The following is a 19228-nucleotide window of genomic DNA, read 5'->3' as shown; positions in this document are numbered from 1 at the left end:
AACCCCTCCTTCCCGCTTCAGCCAGTTTGCCTTCCTCTGCTCTAACCAAGCTCCCTCCGTCTTTGGTTCAGCCTGCTGGAGCTACTTTTACATTTAAAACAGTAAGAGCTAAACTCACCCTCAGCTTTTATGTGAATGGAGATGATTATTAACCACTGTGGTGTAATTTTGTGGTGAAGACTGTATTTCTCTGCATACAGGGAGTACCACATCTTGCTGGTTGATGATTCAAATGCTGATCCAGCGAAAGTCTGCCAAAAAAGGTGAGGTGGCTACAATAAATGATGAGTAACTGTGAAAATTGTTTTGAGGGAATTATTACTAAAAGATTGGAATGAATCATTAGGGCACTAGAAAGACCACGAGACTTGACTTTCTCCTGTTTTTTCTTACAATTTTGTTGTGTTTTGATTAAGAAGCTATAATGTTAGATTAGCCTGTTTAGCAAGTTACTCAGCTTTGCTAGCAAGTTCGGTTACCTGGTTGCAGATTTAGTTAGCCGACTATTTTGTAGGTTATTACACTACCGTAATTTCACAAATGTTGTTTGTAATAATTCAAATATTTAAAAAGTGTGTACAATATATTTGGTGACTCCCCCTCCCCCCCCAAAAAAGAAAACCCTATCTGAAACTTTGACATCTTATTTTAGCATTAGCATAAAGTTAGCATAAATCCCTTAAACTCCTGTTAGGAAATTTTTATTTTAGTCTGTATGCAGCAAAAATATTTTCTTTTTCCTGAATAAGTTTTTTTTTCTAACATGTGGATCTTCTTCAGCAACTAAGAACCAAATTAGTAGTTGGAAGAGCATGCTGTGTGGGTCCAAATATTACTATTTTAATTTAAATTCTTTTGTTTAATGAAAGACAGTTTAGTTCTCTAGCTAGGCAAGGCACAGTTATAGGAGCTAAAAACATAAACACAGATATGTGAAAATATTTTTTAAAAAGACTAAAAACCTGTCAGATTTTCTTTAACTACATAGTTTTAAAAAATATATATTTCTATTTATTTTACAGGCACATGGGGTTTGAAGTCTCTCTGAGTTCTGGTTGGAATAACAGGAAGGATCGAAAGGAATCAAAGCACAAAGCAAGGGGGTAATAAGATTCATCACAATACTGAGAATGGTTTTTTAAATGAATTTGATCCTGTGCTCTAAGGCTGTTTAAATTACTCAACCAAGTAAAATACTAAAATCCTAGATCATAGTTTGGATGATATGACGGCTGAGTGATATGACATAAAGATCATTCATAAGTCGTCTTTTAAAATTAGAGCAATTTTACTGTTCAAGCTGTTTTTTACTCAGACTCGTAACAAAATGTGCAAAACGGCAGCTGCTGTTGGTTCAGGAATTTCTTAATCATCTGTTCACATGAACTAATGCCACATATGCAGCACTGCAGGTACACAAGCATGAGTTTATGAATGAAATTGATTATGTATGCAATGTTACACAATATTAATATAAGCGATATAATTTTATTCTTTATCTTTTTTGAAAATATACAAACCTACGTTTTCCCCTCACATTTAATTATGTGAATAACCACAAATGCTCAGCATATTTTTAAGACAGAGGGTCTGTGTTACCTTATTACCTTAAGGTATTTTATATATTTCTCCATTAATTTTCTTCAGTTTATCCAATTTGGGGACTTTTCCCACTCGTAAAAAAAACAGTTAAAATATCTTTTTTATCACAGTACTTCTCATTTTCCCTTCGTGGAAGTCCAAACCTCTTTACTTGGCCTCAAAATTTTTAATAACTATGAGAACGCCTGCATAGATAATAGCATGTCGTAAATTTTGAATGTTAAGAGAAATATTGCTACGCCTATTACACAAGGTATTTCCAGCTATATCTCAGGATTATATAACCATAATGTACCTGTCTTGACTTTTTCAAGGTAGGCAAACAAACTCTTTAAGCTAGAGGCTCGTGTCCATATCAAACTGTGCGCTTCATGCTGTGTCATAGTGAGTGTTTTGACATCTTTGAGTGGATGGCTCATAAAGTGACCCTGGAAATACCCCGTGGGCTTTGCCTCTTAAAGGCAAGGTACAGAGATAAGAAATGCTGATGGTTTAATTTAGTTTAACTACACCGCTGTTGTTTTCCTTGGGAAAAATACGTGGTCATTATTTTATTTATGTACGTTAGCTTAGACATGGTTTTTTTCTGCCGGCTGTTGTCACTGTTTTCTTCTTTTTTATTCCATCCTCATTAGCGTTGGTGTAGTGCCCCGACAAACCTGCCTCTTGCTTCTTTGATCTTATGAATTCTTGTTTGTTGTTGACTTATTCGCTCTGGGACACAGCGTGGAAGCAATTCTCGTTCTTCTGTCTAAATGCCAGGGCAAGGGGTTGTTAGTTACATTTAAGATAATGCCTGGTTTGAGTCCAGGCAGGGAGCATGGGATGCATGCTTTCCCTCCTTTAATTCAGCTTTCTACTGTGTATATAACGTGTATCTCATCAAGAAGAAACGCGCTCCAAAAATAAGAGCAGTCTCAGCAATCTACAAACTTTTAACAGTTCCCTTTTAAGTTAATAGCTGTTGACTGTTTCATGCTCAAAGTTAGATTTTGGGTTGAGCATCACTTTTACAGCTTTGAAGGAAACCACTAACCTTCACATCCACAGCTTGAAGCCTTCTCAGATAGGCATGTACAACCCCAGTTCTTTTACTAGCTGTGTAGGAAGCAGGAGGCGGCGGGTCTGGGTCTGGGAGACATCTGGGGAAAGCTTTCAGTGTGGCACTATAAGTAACCGGGGGCGTGGAGCTGTACATTTAGGGACTAGGTGGCTTTACATGAAGACATAACTGTGAGGTTTATTTTCTTGTCCTCCCACCATAGAATTAAGAGATTTTATGGAAGCAAAAAAGTGTTGACAGCAGGCTCTGGTCTGGTGCATATGTGTTTAACAAATGTGGATGGCGTGTTTATCACAAAGTCTGGCCATAATCACAGAAAGGTAATTATCTAAACAGATGTTCATTCACACCTTTCTTTAAGTGTGAAAATACGGCTCTGTTTTTTATTTTGAAATAAATATTTTCGGATTGGAGGATTGCTGATCATCAGACCCAAATATGCTCCTTAAAAATCTTTTGCTGAGGAACCTTTTATCAAGACCCGTGGGAATAAAGCTTAAATATAAAGACCCAGCTTCTCTGTTCAGATTAGGGCTGTGATACAAGTAAGCATAATGAGTCTGTGTTGAAGCGGCACTGAGTCCACATTACTCTGTTTGACAAGAATCTACAGTTTTCCTTGTGATTTTGATCATGTAATATACTGAAATGTCTATTGTGCTTGAGTGTTTGATTTAGTGCAGAAAAACACATGGATTTGATGCAAAATGCAAATAATATTGGGAACCTCTCATCAAAACGGAACTCTCAAGCTTAAAATATTCGGAATATTTTGAGTTATTTTTGCTTCATTCTTTGCTTTGAGTCAAGAAGATCAGTTAAAACTATTGTATATGTATCTTGCTATGCTTAAGTGAGACGTGTGCCTACATTAATTACATTAGGTTGTTGTTTTTATGTTTAAATTTGCTGTACACTGCATGCGTATCCTGGCTGATCATGAGTTAAAAAATGAGCAATGTGAAGGATTGTCCCAGTTTCATGCCGTCGGTAAGGTTCGTGTTTGGGTAGTGGTGATACTGTGCTACTGGGCCTCCAAATGGTACATTACACAACATGGCCAGATGTGCAGGTTTGGAGGGCACGTGACTCTTAATGAGACATTCAGAACTTCTTTTCTTCATGGTGAGACATTAGGAAGGAAGAATATTGAGTCTTATGTTAGCAGCTGGACATTTTTTTAATGTGTCATACTTACTGAATGTGACAGTGTGTCACTGTGTTTATTATTACATAGCGTTAGTGGGAAATTCTTCTGGCATGGAATCAGTATGTGTGTGTGCGTATAGAGCCCTGCATTTGAACTTGTATAATAGGTGGTGTATATTATATCACATTTTATCTTTGGCAGCTTTCTAAAAAGAATATTCTTAATTAATAATCTTTTCTGAGAACTACCTATAACAAATACCATGTCAGAATCCATTTCTAAGATTATATCAACATCAAAACTAAAAGCTGATTAAATTAGAACTATGTAAAGTTGAAATTGACATAGTTCGTCATACTTGGAAGTTTTTACCCCTCAGTTGTAAAAGGCTGATGAGGTATTGTTTATATTCAGTTACACACACTCAAAATACACTGACAATTCAATTCAATTTTATTTATATAGCGCTAAATAGGGCTGTTCGATATAACGATATATATCGGATGACGATATAAAAACGTCTATCGTTTCATTTTATGCTATCGTTTGTTTTGTGGTGTCGCAAAATAAACTGTTTACAGCAATACTTTTTCATCATTTTGATGGTCACTGTAGTGGCTATATTAATTTCTTAAAGTTCTCTCTTTCTCTTATATTTATTATAACCACACTATGGATGGACAAGCGCCTGTTTTTATGCGTTGTGGTTAGCAACAACGACGGTAACACCGTCGCGTGTCCGCTTGTTTATGGTCCACATAAACCTTTCACAATAAAGCTCAATATCCTGTTGAGACTTTTCAAAATAAACTGAATCACGTGAAAGAGCAGATTATTTACGGATGAGAATTAAAAAAGAGTCGCCAGGTGCTAAAAAATAGACCTTAGACTCAAATGTTAGAACAGGCTTTTCCCCGCAGCACGCCGTGTAATAAATACTCACAAAGAAAACAGCGGCCTTTACAACTTATGTCTAAAAATGTATAGTTTCATGCATCGGTTAAAACACTCGACTCCAGCTACATGACACACAGCTGGAAACACTTCCCGCAAGACGAGCTGCCCGAGAATTCACAGAATTTACAGAAAATGTTAAATTTTTGTGATTTATATTGCTATCGGGACGATAGATGTCTTATATCAGGATATGAGAATTTGGTCATATCGCACAGCCCTAGCGCCAAATCACAACAACAGTCGCCTCAATCAATTATTATATTCAAATTATGTATGAAGCATGTAATAGTCACTTGCAGCGTGGTGTCCTGAAGATTACAGATGAACGATATAGTGCCTTAACCCATTTGATTTGTCTTTTGATTGATTGATTTTTTTGTAATTTATTTTCTTGTGACATAAATGAACCAAGTAAAGATAAAGCTTTAAAGAATTGCTTTTTTGATGAATGCTCTATTCAGCGAGGTAAAATAAATTATTCCATATATCAGCAGTTCCAGCACAATCTCAGTCATGTTCCCGTGTCACATCTCTGTCTCCTCTTGTCATGTACAGTTACAAGTAGTAGAGCAGGAGCTAGATTGTTTGAATACAAACTCTTCTTAGGAAGCCTCTAAAGTCAGGCACATCACATGCAAAGTTTGCCCCACAGAAGTCTAGATCTTTAAAACTTTACTTACTTTAGGCGTCTGCAGCCCTAGATTTGAGCAAATGGGTGTCTTCGGCTTAGAGGTTTTTTGGGGTTAGGTAGAGTATTTAGTAGTAGTGCATAAGTGAAAAAAAGTGCTCTTCTCCTTTTCTTCTCTTTACCCACATGTCCTGGAGTTAGATGGCGTCCCTGAGCCTGGTTTAACCAGACATCTCTTCCTGTAACAGGAAGCTCTTCCTCACTGTTGTCACCAGGTGTTTACTCACAGGGGATTGTCTGATCTATTGTGTTTTCTCTCTAATATTGTAGGCTCTTTACTTCACGATAGAAACCACTTTGAGACAAAGTTTGTATTGCTGGCACTATATACACAAAACTGAAATTAATTTAATTGAAAATAAAATTTTAGATTTATATTAAAACCTCTTAAAAAAGCTGCCTTTGGTATTTACAAGTTGCACTGTCAGTTTTGTGACTGAAAGGCGTGGACACAGGTATTTTTATGGCTAGCTTTATTGCAGCCTTCCAGAAATTTTAGGAGGAAAATATTTAAATGACTCACACAAACAGGATTTACTAAGGTTTGCGGCACACAGTTTACTATAATTTGCACCAACTTTAACACAAAAAGGCCTGTCTTAGTTTTTTCGCCTTATGTGGTTGTGATAGCTGCCGGTGGGGGTTTTGAAATTGGAGATGTTATCAGAACTAGTGGGTAATTGCCGATTGTGGATGACTCAAAGCTGTGAGCTCTCTCCTGTAGCTCTTCACGGAGTTTGGAGCCGAGTCCCACATATTTCTGGTCTTCAGTAATACTGGTATATTAATGTAGCAGAACTGACTGAACTGAACTTGACGTGGGGTATTGGAGGGAGGGACAAGAAAAATCTCAATAAAAGATGCGTACGAGGATATAACTTGCATCTTCATAGGCAGCCGGGTTACAAGTGACCAAGTTACCGTGAGCACAGACGTTTGCATTTTTTTCAGGCTGTTAGTCACATTTCTACACAGAGATCAGTACACATGTCTGTGTATTTTATCTCAGAAGTGCGCACACAAAAAATAACTTTGTTGTAGTCTTTTTTCTCCCTTCCTTCCCCCCCCCCTCTTCCCTTTAGAGCTTCTCTTTAGATCTTAGAATTCAGTTGCCTCTCATTGACTGAAATCTCATGAAACGTCATGCTATTTCAAAACTTCTTACATAAATCCCATGCGACAGGTCTGCCTGTTTTTGGCTCATTAATTTGTTCTACTCTCTGCCAATTGCTGATCACCATTGAAATGAACTGTGTTCTTTTTCCGTACCCATCAAAACATTTTTTAATTGCAATATCATGCTGATATGTACTGCTTAGTACATTTGGGTCTCAACAGCTTACATTAATATGATAAAATGGTGCCATTATTGAACATCAATGAATGGCTTTACTTCAGCTAAACTTAAATGTAAATTATCATTGGATTAGGGATAAAAGGTTAATGCACATATACTTGATTTTCAGCACTTACGCCAACATTAATTTCTAGCAATTAGATTTAAGAAAATGATAAGTCAGTGTTTTTATCCATTTCTAACACATATTTAAAAACTACTTTGCTTACTTTGAATGCCTAAGCAGCACTTACTGCTCTGTGATCCACACTCTGCTGTCATGATTTGTCTGGCCGGACTCAAATGCAGGACTCAGGAATGAAAGTGCGGTGAGTTTATTTACAGTGCTGGTGTAGATAGTGCTATATACAAAGTCTTTTTGAAGTGCTCGGTTTAAGAGTCCAATATGTACAAAATCTAATGGAAGGAAGGTTCTGTGAATCAAAATCCCCGAACAGAATCTCCTAACTCCGCCAAGTAACAAACAGTCTCGGAACTCCGCTGGGACGTCCTAAGCACATAAAGAAGCACATTAGAGGTCTTCGGCCAGTTCACAGAGCCTTACAAAGAGACAAGATGAAGAATACCACAGTTAGATAACACTCAGGTGAATTCTGAAGGTCAGGTCCTACCTTAAATAGCAAACAGGTGAATGGCAGTTTTCTGTGTGAGAACAGCATTTTTATATGCATCTTTTTCTGCATTGTGTTATGTATTTCATGCAGCTAGTAATATCAGATAGCCAATATATCAATCAGACTTTAATGCGGAGTGCATTCATTACCATAATAGGCAAATAAATATATTGTATATTGTTGTAAATTAACAAATCAACGTTGAATGGCTTTTCGTTTTTAAGGTGTAATATAAATTACGATGGCAATTACACTTAGGCGTTCCATCTGCTTCATTACTCTTCCTTTTGTGTACTAATATTGAGGATGTGTTTGGACATGAGCTACAAGGCACAGCTATCATTGAAGGATGAAAGTGTTGTTATTGTGAAGAAATACACTATTTGATTACCATGTATAGGAAAGACAAAGTACTTGCCTGTGATTTATTTCGAATCAGGAGGTAGGTGTGCATTCTGCAGAAGAGCTAAGTGCTCATACCCATCTGTGCAAACAAATGGAGCTAAACAAAACACATAGTGAGTACAGTAGAAGAGTGTGTGGCGTCTTTATATGTAAAATAAAAGCTGAGCAATTCATTCTGCGTGTCAGGAAAAGAGAGACAAATTGAGAGATATACAAAAATGGAAAGAGTAAGAAATCATTTTTTTCCTACTCTGTATTATCAGATTCTGGCAAGAAGAGCTCTGTGCTGAACTTAGTTTGTCTTCAAATTGAAAATAATATGTCAAAGGCAGGAAAAAGTGTGTTAGTTATGTACATTTGTAATCCTGGAGGGCATGTCAAGAGCATATGTGTCAAGTCCTGTTCCTCAGAGTATCCTTTTGTCCTTCAGGTGGATGTACAGCAGTGAGTTAAACGAATTTGCTTGCATTATACAAAGTTTTGGAACTTTTTTATTTGCTTTTTTTGTTTCAGGAAGCTCATTTTATCTTTAATGCACATATTGTGGTTGTATTATGTCAGTAGCACCATGGTTGACTATATGTTTTCAAATAGAACAATATGCTAAATTGCAGTAAAGGTTATAAGGAATGTGTAAAAAACCTTTGTGGCCTTATTCAGGCCAAAGTGTAATATATATATGGCATGCACAATGTTTAATTTTCTGAGCAATTCCACCTCCTTTTAGAAGATCCCTGTAATGGCTTTTCATGTGACCTGTAGCACTAATGAAAAATGCCAAGTTAACCAACCGATAAATCTATGTGAGAAGACAGTGTGCCGTCACTCCCTAAACCATGTTTGATAGAAGTAGAAGTAATGATGTTTATTTTTAGTTTAGGACATAGAAAAGACAGGGAGAAGGATTAAAAGGGGAGCAAAAGAGACAAACTGGAGCACAGGCCAGCAGGGGAATGGGGGCAGCCATACTCGGTTATGGTAGAAGCAGCGAATCCTGGAGGGAGTAAACCTTTAGTTTCTTCTTTTGTCTCTGACTTCATTTGTTACCCTTGGCAGCTCGAAAAGAGATGACATAACCACCTTAGTGTTCAATGAATCAATCTAGATATTTGCCTTTTAAGTTTGCATGCATGACCCAAAGCTTTCTGTTCTCTCCACAGGGAGTAAGAGGACGTGTATGTTGCCTCTTGCTGTAGTTTTTCCACCACTACCATGAGCTGGAGTTTTCTGACTCGCCTGCTGGAAGAAATCCACAACCATTCTACATTTGTGGGCAAGATCTGGCTCACCACTCTCATTGTTTTCCGCATTGTGCTAACAGCCGTAGGAGGAGAGTCAATCTACTACGATGAACAAAGCAAGTTCGTCTGCAACTCAGCACAGCCAGGCTGTGAGAACGTATGCTACGACGCCTTCGCTCCACTCTCACACGTCCGCTTCTGGGTCTTTCAAATTATCCTGGTGGCCACCCCTTCAGTTATGTACCTGGGCTACGCTGTCAACAAAATTGCTCGGGCAGAGGAGAAGGCAGAAAGTGGGGGAGTGAATGGATTTACCCAGAAGAAACCCAAGAAGCACTATCTTGCAGGCAGAAAGCAGCACAGGGGCATTGAAGAGGCTGAGGATGACGACGAGGAAGACCCGATGATCTATGAAGTGGCAGAGGTGGAGAACGACGATTGTGAAGCAGAAAAGGGAGGCAGCTGTGATAGAAAAGAAAAAGCCAAAGTACGCCATGATGGGCGTCATCGTATCAAAGAGGATGGATTGATGCGCCTTTACGTCGTCCAACTCCTGTTGCGCTCCTTGCTGGAGGTTGCTTTCCTCTGTGGTCAGTATGCCCTCTATGGCTTTTCCGTTCCTGCCACCTATGTATGCAAAGACCAGCCCTGTCCTCATAAGGTGGACTGCTTTGTGTCGCGACCGACTGAGAAGACAATCTTTCTCCTCATCATGTACACAGTCTCCCTGCTCTGTCTAGCACTCAATATATGGGAGATGCTTCACCTGGGCATTGGTACCATGTATGAGATAATACACTCCCGCAAGACGGAGCTCCCCAATGAGGAGCTCTACGGGCTGGCAAGAGGACAAGGCCGTCTTAACGAGGTGAGATTGAGTGAGGAAGACTACAGCTCTTACCCATTTTCTTGGAATGCACCAGCGCCTCCACCTGGGTACAACATCGCCGTCAAACCTTCTCTAGGGAACCACAACCAACCACTACCCATCACTGATCTCACTAATGCCAAGCTGGCATGTCAGCAGAATCACGTGAACATTCCCCAAGAGGAGCGTCAACAGAACGGCATTAATGATGAAAACCAGTGCAGAGTTGGGAAGGGAGATGCACCCAGGGCTGTTCATAAGGACAGCGGTAGACCTCAGAAAATCCTGGAGGGTGATAATCAGACCTACATCCAGCTGCAGAGCCACACTAACAACCGCAGCAAGCCCCACCGTGAACGTAAACACCGGCAGACCAACAGACACGCCTCCAGCAGGGCAGATACAGACAGAGGCAGCAGCAGCACCAGCAGTAGCAGCAAATATGGAGTCATAAAGGGTTCAGAGTGGATTTGAAACACGACTATGTAAAACAGCTTAGCTATTTAGCTCAGTTCAGTGAAAAAGCTTTGTATAGCAGGAAAATAATATCTTGAATACCTTTTGCGCTAAGATTTTGGTACCCTGTTTTTGTTTACCTTCTTTAAGCAGAGACTTTAATGCTGCAATTGAAAGTGCCTTACTTAAACCATCTAAAAGCAGCTTCATTCAAACTGAGCAACCCTTTATGTTACAGAGTTAATGTTTTTTTCATTGCCATCCACAGTTAAAGATTTGAATAATTTTGTTCATGAATATTCAAAATTGTTCTTCAGTTTCTTTTTGGTGTAGATCGTTTTCCCACAAGCAACAAAAAGGCTGTTTTCACATATGTACTGCAGCCCTAAACCGTATCAATCATTAGATATTGTCTTTAACATGCCAGTTCTCTAGTAAAAAATGCATGATGTTTAATTGTGCAAAATCAAGAATAGAGAAGCGAATATTCTGCTGAGTTCACAGGTAATGAGTGGTCATCCTGTTTCCTGCCTCCTGCACGCTATAGTCAGGCAGTGCCCTCCTCACGACCACAGGGAGTTTTTCCGATAGTCTAAATGCAGCTGACTGGAATGTCCTGCTGTCTGTTTTATGTAAGTTAAAACAACAATGTCCTGGTCTAATTCTGATGATTTGTTTTTAGAAGTTGTGTTTGAAAACAGCTGACAAAAAAATAACAGACAGTATGTTTCAGCTGGTAATTTCACCATATTTTCTTTTGGTATTTTAAAAGCATTCCCTCTATTTTTTTAGAAAGAAAAGAGAAGTTTTCGTTATTGTTTCGAGAGGCAAGTTTAAAAAAAAGTCATATATTATAGTACAGGTATTACCTTTTTTTTTAACATACTTTATTTTTTCAACCATTCATCCAGTAGTATACATTAAAAAGAACGAGTGTATCAAGCTTTTTATATGCTTCATTTGTTTCTTTCTTTTATCAATCTTTTACTTGGATTTCCATATTTTCAGTCTGAAAGGCCATTTGTCATTTGTTGTTACTGTGTTTGGTTTTGTTAAAAAATATTTTTAGGAACAAAAAGTGCATGTTTTGAATAAAGAGTTTGTATTTGTCTCATAATCTTTGTCTTGTTTTCAATGGTTTGATTGTCAGTCTAGAATGAAAACTATATTATTAATTTAATGCTGAATATTTGAGCATGTGGGTAATTTACACTGGTAGTCAGCTTAAGCTTGCATTGCCCTCTGCTGGGCACAAAGAGGGAATAATATAATAGTTCTATGTCTCTTTCAGTGGGATCCCTGTAGATAAAACTTACCAAAATTTTTCTGTGTCTATATTTGAAATCTGTCATATGTTGGAAGTTTTATTGAAAGAAAAACTCATCACTGAGAAATCTAATATATTTTGTGGTGAAATATTTAGTTTATGGCTCCTTAAAACTAACATGGCAAGTAGAATTTAACATACCGTAGTCAAAAATGAATCTTGGGGATTCTCTCTGGAAATGTGTTTAACCAGTGATTGTAGTTTTCTGTAGTCATTGTGTTTGACCCGCTGATATGCTGATAATCAGTTGCAATAAGTGTCAGATCAAGCATCAACTAAACAGCTAAGTTGCTTTTCATTAATTGTTATTGTCTGTTTTCTTGAATTTCATAAGTTATTTGTCTTATTTTCTTTTTCAAGGGCCAAAATTGATAACCAGGGTGCTTTTGTGTTGGGTTCAGGATACTGTACCAGTGACTGTAAGAACCTTACCATTAACTCATAATATATTTCATATATATTAAAAGGTATATTTGAAAATGAAAGCCAGGGCTCACGTTTCAGTCAACAGGTTATGTGGAGGGCAGCGTCAGGAGCAAACAGTCTTTTCTTTTTTGACGTCAGTGCTAAATTAAAATGGGAAGGCGTTTCAACTTTTGATTTCACACTGATTGAAAAGCACCTGAAGGCAGCGTCAGACCGGATGTTACGCCGTCTTCATGTCCGCACGTCCTCCAGTGTTTTTGAAAAAGCGGCGGTTACAGCTTCGCCGGCTTGTTGACGAAGCGATAGCAGTGGGGGTTTTTTTCGCTTCTCTCCAGCACAGGAACAAAACACAAGTAAGCCGTGTTTCTTTTCTCTTTTTTGTCACAAAGAAGCAGAACATGGGTTAAATTAGCCGACATTGAATGGTTTCTGGCTGTTGTTAGAGAGAGCTAACCTCGCTCAAGTCGGCTAAAGCTAACTAGCAGAGTGGCTAGGCTGAAACTTGAACTGCGCAGTTGCGTTTTGGTGGTTATCTTACGTGACCGAAATTTAAACTGCTGCACTTCAAAAAAAAAAAAAAAAATCGTAAACATAGTTGCTAGAAAGCTAATTTATACTCTTGCCGGTTTTGTAACTTAAAAGCTTATTTGGATCTTGACAGATGTTCCTTTAATTTTTGTAGGCTCCTGGTGCTTGTGACAGCCTTTACTGCACCAGGATCATGCAACAGCAGCAGTATTCAAAAGAACGTGGATATGGGCTCCTGGGGAAGCTGTGTCTTGGGCCAAAAAAGCTGGAGGGAAAGACCTTCTACTTGGACAATGTGAAGAAACAGCCAACAGTCCTGCTTTTGGAATCCATCTCTCTTTTTGGAGGGGTAAGCATATGTTAAGATAGCCTGCCAGTGGAACCTTTTTTTACAGGCGCTTAAAAGGCTGTTGTTTAAAGGCTGTCGCATTGTATTTAAAATATATCTTCAAAAGTGTCTGTAAGAAGACAGACACTTTTTGATATAGATGACAAAAGCATCAATCTTGAGTCTTTTAAACCTTTGAATAATGGATTTAGTCTTGAATTCTGCACGCATACAACCCTAATAACGAATATATTGATCGTCCTCACTGATCTGATCTTTTCTTTTGTATGTCATTGCCTGTACTCGTGTCTGTTTTCTTTAGAAAACAAAGTATTATTACTGTTGATAAACACTTGATAAGTCCAAATGGTCAGTGAACACTTACAGTACATCCACTGGACTGAGGTTAGATTTTGCATTCATCAGAAACTCACATGGATATTGTTTTAATTTTTTTTTTTTTCTTTTGAAGAGGGTCGAGAGTTTTCTACACAAGGATGTAAACTTTGTTGTGACTGGAAACAAAGAAGGCCTGGACAAGAAGAGTATTGTTTCCAAGGGTGGGGCAAGTCAATCAGCCCAACAACTGATTAAGCAGCGGGACAACGGCCTCATCAAGCAGCGACCTGGAACTCCCAGGCCAATGGTACTTTATCTCCTTTTATCACTTTCAGTCAGGCTTTTGGTTAGCTATCAAATACCACAAATCTATTTTGGCAGATGATTTACTGCCCTGAAACCTGGAAAGCTACTCTGAAAACATTCTAACACAAGATCACTAAAAAGATCAAACTCATTAGGCATTAGTGTAAGTTAAAATGAACTACACTGTATAACTGCACTGCATTTGTGTCTATAGGCTTGCAGCAGTCGAGGGAAAGCGCTGCTCGAAAAAGCCATTCGCAACAATGTAAGTCAATGAAGACAAAATTCTCTTTATAAGTACTGATGATGTATTTTGATATTTTAATTCTTCACTGTCTCTTTTTTGATGAATCTGCCTTGTAGGAACGACTGCAGGGAAGCAGTGTTTTGTCCAGTGCTCGATCATGGGGAGTCAAGATTTTGCATGTGGATGGTATCCTTTTGACTAAATTTAATGGAATTTCACAACACACCATGATTAACATGCAGTGAGCCTATGCTCACAGCAGATGGCATTGTGTGATTGCTCATGTTTTCTTGTATGCTGCTATTTTAATGCGGCTTTTAATTGGAGTTGTCTGCTGTGTACCAGTTTGTGGCTGTTTATCTTGTCCAAGGAACAATCAGAAACTTGGCAAAGCGCTACATCAAATCCAGACTGTTCCTAAAGTGGCTGGACTTGAACTATTGTGTTATTTTCAGTACTCAAAAGTATCTTTTTAGGAGAGATGTCTACAGTGTCCTTTGTACTTTGTTTTAAACTCAGTGCCCAGATTAAATAAACATTATTTGTGTTTTGCACATTGAAAGTTGTTCCTTAATGTGTTATCAGATGTCCTCTGTTATCTGAAACATTTAACTCGAGAGAGCTTCAGTACTAAACACAAGAGGGCAGAGGTGAGGTGTTTGAGCTGTTTATCTTTTCACATCATTTGACAGATTTCCTGTTGTAGCGGTTTTTAGATTTTAGGGCTGGAAAATGGTAACGATAGCGAGCAAACACATGATGGAGACCAATTAAAACTGAATGAAGTAAAAGATATAGTTGATGTTGGTTTCATATTGATGATTTTTATTTTTACTGCAGAAGACTGGCACTAAACATCAAGGCTCTCCTGCTGTCAAGGGTAAGTCTGTGGTTATGTTTTGATTCAATTTCCTCACATTTGTACTTTGGCTAATTTATTTGTCTTTTCCTTCTCAAATCTGCTGTCAACAGCTTTGGCTTTGAGATCCCCGTATCTTAAAATTGAAGACTTGAGCAGGTGAGTTCCCTCTTTTGAGGAGTTCAGTTTATATTTAAGGAAGAGAAAGTTTATTTCTTTCCTTTAGAAATCAGTCAAAAAAAAAAAAAGAAATCAGTCACGCCTAGTTTTAGAATAGCTTAAAATAACAAGATACTCCGATGTTTTAAGTTAATTTTTTTTCTTCCCCAAATTAAATCCTAGTCAGTAAAGATAGACAAGTTGGGATTTAGCAAGGCAAAGGAAGGTTTTTCTTTCTCCCCCAAGGCCTGCAAAGCCTCATTTAATGGTTCGGTGTCAGATTCGAGCCTTTTTTAGAGGGTTAAGCATACTGACAGTGAAGCAGCAGTGGGGGGCAGTGATCTATCCCATTGTTTCTGCCTGTCTTGCCCCACTGGGTGCTGGTTCTGGAGGTGTGTATTTCAGCCCAGTTGAATTTCTTGTAATGTGACGAGCTCCCCTCCCACTGAGGCAGCTCCCCAGGAGGCCAGAGCTCAACTGGATACGATTTCTATTTGATGAGGCTTTGCAAGCTCCACTGCCCCTTCCTGCAGGGGATCTCTGTGTGCTAACAGAGCCCATCATTTGCGCTCTCATTTCAGTTAATTGATGTGATCTGGCTAATGTGTATGAGCCATTGCTATGACATAGAACCCATGGCATCTGGACTGCTAGATACAGTCTATCTCAAATAAGTTTTTGAAAAGTGGTTAATATAGCTTCAAAATGCTTCAGTTATATAATTACTGTATTACTGAGTCAGTCTTTATATTCTTAGTGTTGTAATGTTGAAACATTGATACAGACATTTTTATTTGGTTTTTCATTTTTTTTCTATTGTTCCTCCCTCTGTTATTCTGCCATGTAAACAGGAAATACAAGCCTTTGCACATGCAGTCTATGACCTTCCCAGATCTGTACTACGCTGGTCGATTCAGTCCCTTTGAATGTCCTCCTCCTCCTCGGTTTGAAAAGAAGACAGAGATGGAGGAAACCAAAACAAGGTTTGTTCACATGTGGTTGGCTAACTGTTTGAATAATACTGATTAATATATATATATATATATATATATATATATATATATATATATATATATATATATATATATATATATATATATATATATATATTACAAACTGTTTGATTATTTTTCATTTTTGAATAAATGGTTGAAATGATGGTGGAAATAAATTGCACTCCATGAAGAAAGTGTTTTATTGTGTAAAAAGTATTTTGAGGGTTCATAATATTTGTATTTTTCTTAATTAGGGTCAAGAAAGTTGAAAGTAGCATTCAAGAAAAATCCCAAAGTAAATCCCCACTTAGTTGTAACCCTTCACCTTGGCGACCACGCAAAAAGGACCCTTCTTACTGTGAATGCTGCCAACAATCATTCACAAATCTGGAAGAGGTAGGAATTTTTTTTTTAATTATTATTTAAAGCAAATAGAAGTTGGTTCCTTTGGGTGATTTTGTTCATTTTCATGGTGTGGGTTTTTGTTTTTGTTTTTTTTGTCCTTGAAGCACTTGCAGTCCAATCAGCACCGCACATTTGTGCTGGATCCTTTGAATTACAGCTTGGTGGATGAGCTTGTGGTTGATATGCTTCCAGAATTTGATCCCAATCCACCCCAGCAAGAAGAACTGAGCAGGTCAGCTTGGATTATGAAATATTTTGATATAGATTTATTTATATATATATTTTTTTCTGTTTTCAACTGATTGTCTGTATCCTTCTCTAGACTTCCAACTCCTTTGCCTATCCATGATGTCTGTGAACTGGAGCCTCTTTCTGATGCCGAGACGGAGCATACTGTTCAGGCCCTGCGGAGACGAGGTTCATCATTAAATACTCACCTTTCCAGCCCTACCAGGGGTCCTCTTTCCTGTCCAGGCCCTGCCAGTCCATCACCAGGAGTTCAGTTTACCGTCCCAAATCCAGGCGCTCAGTCTTTCAATCATGTGACAAACTGCCAGCTGCCTGATATGCATCCTCAGGCTTTGAGTCCAGTCATGCCTGTATTAAAACCTGAAGTAGAAGCCCAGGACTCAGTCAATCAACTGCCTGAAATTCAGCGTCTCTCTCCATGTCCCCTCTCTGACCCTTTCTCCCTGCCTCCAGTCCTCAGCCCCCAAGTCCCCTATTCCTACATTATAAATCCTCAAAGTCCTTACTCAGACCCCCCTGTCCTCAGTCCCCAACCATACATCACAGAGGAGCCTGTGGAAGGATCAACTGAGGATGGTGTGTTTACATTTGCCTCAGCATTCAGAGATTTTCTCTCCACCCCACCAATTACCTCTGGGGCTGTGACCAATGCAGGAAGAGCAAAAACGGACAACGTTGTTGAGTTTGCTGGGCTTGTGTGTTCTAACAGAGATTTGGAGTGCACCACGCGATCTTCTGGTAGATCTCGTTCCCTTCCTCGTCAGTCAGAAATCGCAGTAAACTCCAAAAAGCGCAGTCGATCTGCCAGCCCTGAATGTAGCAACAGTAAAAGGATGAGGACAACAAAGACTGGTAACAGTGATAGCTGGACGGGACAAAATATTAAACCACCAAAACCACAAAGTGACAATACAGCAAAGAGTGAATGCGCTTTACTCTTGGACAAGCTCCGTTATGAAATCTCTCAGTCTTGTCTCAGTTCAACTGTCTCTTCAACATTTACTACTGTGGATATGTTTGGTTTAAAACAGACTTGTAGTACGTTTTGTTTTCCGAGTGCACAGAATTTAGCTCGATCCTCTGTCAAAATTGACCCGGTTGCCACTCAACCAGTCGACTTCCACACTGATAAATGTCACAGTGGGATTTCTAGTCAAGAATCTCAGCGTTCAGTATCTCACTCTACCTCAATCTGTATCGAGCCAGGCCTCATCCCAGACCTGGCAAAGCTCTCTCCATCATCCTCAGAGTCAGACTGGGACTGTGACCTGCTGTCACAGCTGGGCCCGACCTCAGCTACACCTCTGGCTTCCACTGAACAGAACTGTGAGCTCGACAAGGAACTACTCCACAGGCCGTGTCCCTGGATGCACAACACCAGCTACGAGTCACACCTGCATACTGTCCTTAAGCCATCAACCCCATCCGCCTCAATGTGCGGGGAAGAAAGGGACCCTTTTAGCAGGACTGTGGTACAGATTGTAGAGGTTCAGCACTGACAGCTATTTTCTTGACTTTTTTGTGAAAGATGCGAAGCACAAAAGCCCTTTGTACACTGAATAAATATTTAAAATTAGGGCTTAATTTCAGATTTAATTGTCTTCTGCATTACATGCTGATTAATTTATCCTGCATCTTCCCAAGAATTTGAATCCTGTTGATGATCATGTTCCTCTTGAACCCTCATTGTGCATAGTCCCCTTAATAGTATTGTGTGTTGTGCTGACTGCAGTCGCTCAGGCAGCTCTGTTCGGGAACTTGTGGCGATACTGAGAATTTAATGAGGCCTTCCTGAAAGGGGGCATTATTCAATTACTGTAAGTGCTGCGCCTGGATCAGGTCCCACATATGCTGGTGTTGATGGTCAAACAGACGAGGCGTTCACAGGGTGGAGGACTGACGAACTGTGAGCCAAATCACCTGATTAATGTCAAAAAGCTCTTCCTGCATTTTGAGGGTGGGCCAGAGGACTGGCTTTGTCAAGGAGAAGCAAGTCAGGTTTATTAGATATACAGTATGAGGTCATCTACCACTAAATACCATTTTTGGACATCTTTGATATGATGAAATGGTCTATAAAGTCCAGAACTCACTGCTGCTTCTAAACATGAAAAAAAGGTCACAATGTGACAAAGGGAATGCAACATGATTTTTGCATATGGAGGTATGTCAGTTGTCTCTGGGAATGTGAATTGAAACCTTGTACAGTGTTTTTTTTTTTAATAAATGTTTTTATTCATAAATATCCCCCCTCTGTGTGCTTTAAAAAGCTTCTTTTTTTTTCCATGTGTGGTGAAGACTTTATAAATGCTGACTGTATGTCAAACTTAAATAAGTGATGGATGAAGCAAGGGCAGCAGCAAGTCGATGTGTCCCGTTTGGCTCATCAGACCAGCTGATATGAACAGTATTTGATATGTTCTCCTCATCCCAGTTTTCATTAATACTAACTGCCCAGTTTTCACCCAACCGATAAGTGAATCATATTATTGCGTATATATAATTCAAATATATTCATTTACATAATTCTTTCGGGATAATGGCTTTAATTCAATATTAATTATAAGAAAATGTATTTATTATTCTAATCGACAGGGCAAAGAAAATGCACTTAGCTCATCTGCATTATAAATAATAAACCACTGTTTGAAGTGCATTA

At 38.8% G+C, this 19228-nt stretch overlaps 2 protein-coding genes across 4 annotated transcripts; both read left to right on the top strand.

Annotated features, from left to right (window-relative positions):
• Positions 1 to 11229, top strand: LOC113028432 (gap junction gamma-1 protein-like). Of its 2 annotated transcripts, XM_026178689.1 has the most exons (4): positions 1 to 101; positions 201 to 263; positions 1023 to 1103; positions 8997 to 11229. In XM_026178689.1, the coding sequence occupies exon 4, from the start codon at positions 9049 to 9051 to the stop codon at positions 10417 to 10419; it is 1371 nt and encodes a 456-aa protein (XP_026034474.1). In that variant the 5' UTR covers positions 1 to 101; positions 201 to 263; positions 1023 to 1103; positions 8997 to 9048; the 3' UTR covers positions 10420 to 11229. The 2 variants fall into 2 exon arrangements, with proteins under 2 accessions (XP_026034474.1, XP_026034475.1); XM_026178690.1 differs by lacking the exon at positions 1023 to 1103.
• A 1096-nt stretch (positions 11230 to 12325) lies between these two features.
• dbf4b (DBF4B-CDC7 kinase regulatory subunit) lies at positions 12326 to 18189 on the top strand. 2 transcript variants are annotated; one of them, XM_026178688.1, is made up of 12 exons: positions 12326 to 12507; positions 12837 to 13031; positions 13483 to 13656; positions 13870 to 13920; positions 14019 to 14088; positions 14488 to 14552; positions 14743 to 14782; positions 14875 to 14920; positions 15772 to 15903; positions 16170 to 16311; positions 16513 to 16552; positions 16643 to 16709. In XM_026178688.1, the coding sequence occupies exons 1-11, from the start codon at positions 12388 to 12390 to the stop codon at positions 16546 to 16548; spliced, it is 1071 nt and encodes a 356-aa protein (XP_026034473.1). In that variant the 5' UTR covers positions 12326 to 12387; the 3' UTR covers positions 16549 to 16552; positions 16643 to 16709. The 2 variants fall into 2 exon arrangements, with proteins under 2 accessions (XP_026034473.1, XP_026034472.1); XM_026178687.1 differs by having other exon boundaries at positions 12334 to 12507; positions 16425 to 16552; positions 16643 to 18189.
• Positions 18190 to 19228: the final 1039 nt, after the last annotated feature.

Source organism: Astatotilapia calliptera, chromosome 8 (assembly GCF_900246225.1).
Source record: "Astatotilapia calliptera chromosome 8, fAstCal1.2, whole genome shotgun sequence".
NCBI classification, from domain to species: domain Eukaryota; kingdom Metazoa; phylum Chordata; class Actinopteri; order Cichliformes; family Cichlidae; genus Astatotilapia; species Astatotilapia calliptera.
Note: the sequence above shows the minus strand (reverse complement) of the source record. Positions and strands in the feature narration are given on the sequence as shown.

What these genes read in the sequence shown, in the direction of transcription:
- LOC113028432 (XM_026178690.1), top strand. Translation starts at nt 9,049, where the DNA reads ATGAGCTGGAGTTTTCTGACTCGCCTGCTGGAAGAAATCCACAACCAT.
- dbf4b (XM_026178687.1), top strand. Translation starts at nt 12,388, where the DNA reads ATGTCCGCACGTCCTCCAGTGTTTTTGAAAAAGCGGCGGTTACAGCTT. An exon ending in AGCACAGGAACAAAACACAA is followed by an intron (nt 12,508 to 12,836) that starts GTAAGCCGTGTT and finishes TAATTTTTGTAG; the next exon opens with GCTCCTGGTGCTTGTGACAG. An exon ending in AAAATTGAAGACTTGAGCAG is followed by an intron (nt 14,921 to 15,771) that starts GTGAGTTCCCTC and finishes CCATGTAAACAG; the next exon opens with GAAATACAAGCCTTTGCACA.